The sequence below is a fragment of the Halyomorpha halys genome, unplaced genomic scaffold (assembly GCF_000696795.3).
Source record: "Halyomorpha halys isolate HHAL.00 unplaced genomic scaffold, Hhal_1.1 Scaffold2059.1, whole genome shotgun sequence".
NCBI classification, from domain to species: Eukaryota; Metazoa; Arthropoda; class Insecta; order Hemiptera; family Pentatomidae; genus Halyomorpha; species Halyomorpha halys.
Window position 1 is genome coordinate 73,305 of NW_027115546.1, and position 3,196 is coordinate 76,500.

General features: G+C 35.7%; 1 protein-coding gene across 1 annotated transcript in view; it reads left to right on the forward strand.

Annotated features, from left to right (window-relative positions):
• Positions 1–241: 241 nt before the first annotated feature.
• LOC106691069 (glutaconyl-CoA decarboxylase subunit gamma) overlaps positions 242–3,196 on the forward strand; it is a gene marked incomplete in the record, with an annotated part of 3,673 nt that continues 718 nt past the window's right edge. The window contains 2 exon segments of the mRNA XM_067052568.1: positions 242–311; positions 2,927–3,196. Coding sequence (XP_066908669.1) covers positions 294–311; positions 2,927–3,196 — 288 coding nt within the window.

The window sequence follows — 3,196 nt, forward strand, 5'->3', positions numbered from 1 at the left end:
TTAAAAAAATATATATAATATAACGGTTATATCAACCATGTAAGGCCCATTCCAGGCCGATCTGGTATAAAATAAAATAATTAGTCATAAAAAATAATAAAATATATAATATTATTGTATACTTAAATAGAATATTGAACAACATCGAATGAGAAGTGGCCACCACCCGGACTAAGGAGTTGCTCAAGCTGCATTAGTTAGTACCTTCCTCACGCTTGGCCTCTGGTATATATTGGCCCTGCCCAGGGAAGGCTCTTCAGTCAGTTAGCTCTGTCGACAACAACATCATCAACATGAAATTCTACGCACTGGTAAGTTCTAAAGCAGAAGAACGTAATCCGCTTCTTGAAAACCGAATGTTAAATCTCTTTCAGGAATGTTTAGTTTCCCTAAATGTTAAATTTGTATTCATCTTAATGTTTACATCTCACCAGTTATTGACTCATTTTTTTTAATTTTCTTTAAGTTACTTAGAATGATTCTAGTTACTTTAAATTCATATTCGACAATACACCTTTAGATATTTCATAACGCAGAATTTCTTTATCCAAATAATACAATATCAAATTTTATGTCGTTTTATATTTTGTATTAATGAGGGGGTAACTGATTGGTAAGGTACTGATCTACTAACTTCAAGGATCCAGGTTCGAATCCGGGTGTGGAAGATAATTATTTTCTGTTCCAGGCCGTGAGGCTATGAGCTTAGGATCCCTCCGGAGTCCTTAACCTAGCCTCATAAACTTGTACACTTTATTGGGTAAAAATTTGGCGATCGAGAGCGATTCTGACCAAATCATTTCCTTGCACAGTAGTTGGTTCAGATCAGAAGAAACCTTGATAGTGAACTATTGCGCCTTAAGCCTCATGAATACCTTATGGACTTGTTTTTTCCAGTTTGTTATTATCTAGTGTGAAAATTATTGTAGCTCATTAACGAATTTCAACTGTAAGAACGTCATTTTGCAATTTTAGCCACTTTTTTAATTTCGCTCGACTAAACCTCTTTCCGTTTTAGATAAATGTTTCAAAGGTGATATAAGACCGTCACCAATCTGAGTTTAGCAAGTCGGATTGACCGGGAAAGATTCCTTTATATTATTCTTCTTCTTATTATTAAATATTATTACGTTATGATCTCCTCTTGTGAGATCGACCCATAATCTCGTTATAAGTGTCTGCAGATAAGTAGGGTAGGGATACCATAGAGGGTGGCAGTGTTAGGTTCACGTCATTTACCAATTTTAGCCACTTTTTTAATTGTTTTATAAATAATTTTTTTTTTAAAAAAAGAGGGATAATACTATTAATAGTAAGTGAATCAAAATAAATTATCTTTTAGTTCATGAAACCTTTTTTTCTAGCCTCGAGAAGCACTTTTTCTAGCACAGGTTGCTATAAATTGGGCAGTGAATAGTTTCAGTGGATCAAAGTAACTAAAGACCGAATTTTCAGGCAGAAAAATATATTAAAATATGTGAAGTAAAATGTCAAAAAAGGTGTAATAAAAGTCCAAAATTGTGCCATATCATACAGTAAAATCCCAAAATATGTAAAATTGTGCTTAAAACGCCAAAAATTTGCTAAAATCGACCTTATTGTTTTTAATTTATTATATTAATACAGGAAATGATTTTTTAACCATGTTTGTATTGAAGTAAACTCTATATCGACTCACCACTTCAAAATATAACTGAAATAAAAAATTGCCAATAACCATTTCTAAGTTTAACCACGTTTAAGGTGGCGTAGTGGCACTATGGTAAGATACTATACTACTAACTCCAAGGATCCGGGTTCCAATCCGGATAAGCAGAAATTTGTTTTCTGTTACACTGTAGCCTTGAGTCAACCCTGTGGGTCCTGTAGCCCTACTAGGGTCCACCCAGCCTTATAAATTGGGTACCCTTAATTGGGTAATAACCTGGCGGTCGAGTGTGATTCTGACTAAATCACTTTCTTGGACAACCGTTTGTCCAGACTGTACTTCCTTACAAAGTACTGCACCCTTGACTCTTCATGACTAGTAGAGGAACACATTTTATTTTATTTAACGTCTAATTTAAGAGGAATAATAAAGAACTACTAGGGGCATTGGAACCCAAGTTAATGTTTTTTATTAGAAAAATTGTGAGACACGTCCTTTTTTTTTTTTAGAGAACTCGTTATTTTTTGTTTTTGAACGCCCTATCTGATAATTGTAAACGAGGTTAGATTTAATATCAGCGTATACGAAATCACTGTCATACTTTCATATTCTTTTGTAGTAACTTGCAGGACAGATATCTGTCACATTAAAATGGGCCTTTAGTTACAGCTAATGACTGACTCTCTTTCAATACTTCTCCAAAGCACTTACCTCTGGGATATTCAATAAAAAAGAGGTATTTTTCATCAAGTATTCTCAAAAAGAATGTAATTATAAAACCCTTTTATCAGTGTATTTTTTCCGACGCGTCCTGAAGGCATAATTCGATTAACACTGCAATAAATATTTATATTTGTTAAAGATTTTCGGATAATCGTTGCAGAATATAAACAAACGTGAAGTATAAAATTGTTATAGAGTTCAGTTTCTAGTAAGAATTCATCCTCTTAATTCAGAAGCAGTTATTATAACAGCCATCAAAAGCCATTCGTTGGCCGAAAATTTTCAAGTTGTGTCAATTATGGATAAGTCAATTAGATGGTCAAAGTGTGGCTAAGTCAACTATTCAGGGTACCACCCAATTCTAATCATGGTGGGATATCAAGTTTTCTATAATTTACGTATATTTCTATTTCAAATACATCGCGTATAGAGGATATCAGGAGGAGAAGTAGTCATAAAGATATGACGAAAAATGAAAAATAATAAAGTAAAATATATAATATTACAAATATAATACTTTTATTTTATAATACAATACATCCAAAACTGCTTTAGATCTTGGCTGTCGCCGCTTGCATCGCCTCCTCCTCTGCCAAGCCTAGTGGCTTCCTTCCTGCGCCATTGGTCGCCGCTCCAGTCGCCGCCCCAGTCGCTTACACCGCTCCCATCGTCACTAGCCGCAGCGCCCAGGTCGTCCAGAGGAACTTCAATGCCATCGCCGCTCCTTACTACGCAGCCCCAGTCGCTGCTCCAGTCTTCGCTGCAAGGTACGCCTACGCTGCTCCAGCGGTTGCTGCACCACTCGCAGCTCCAGTCGCTGCACCT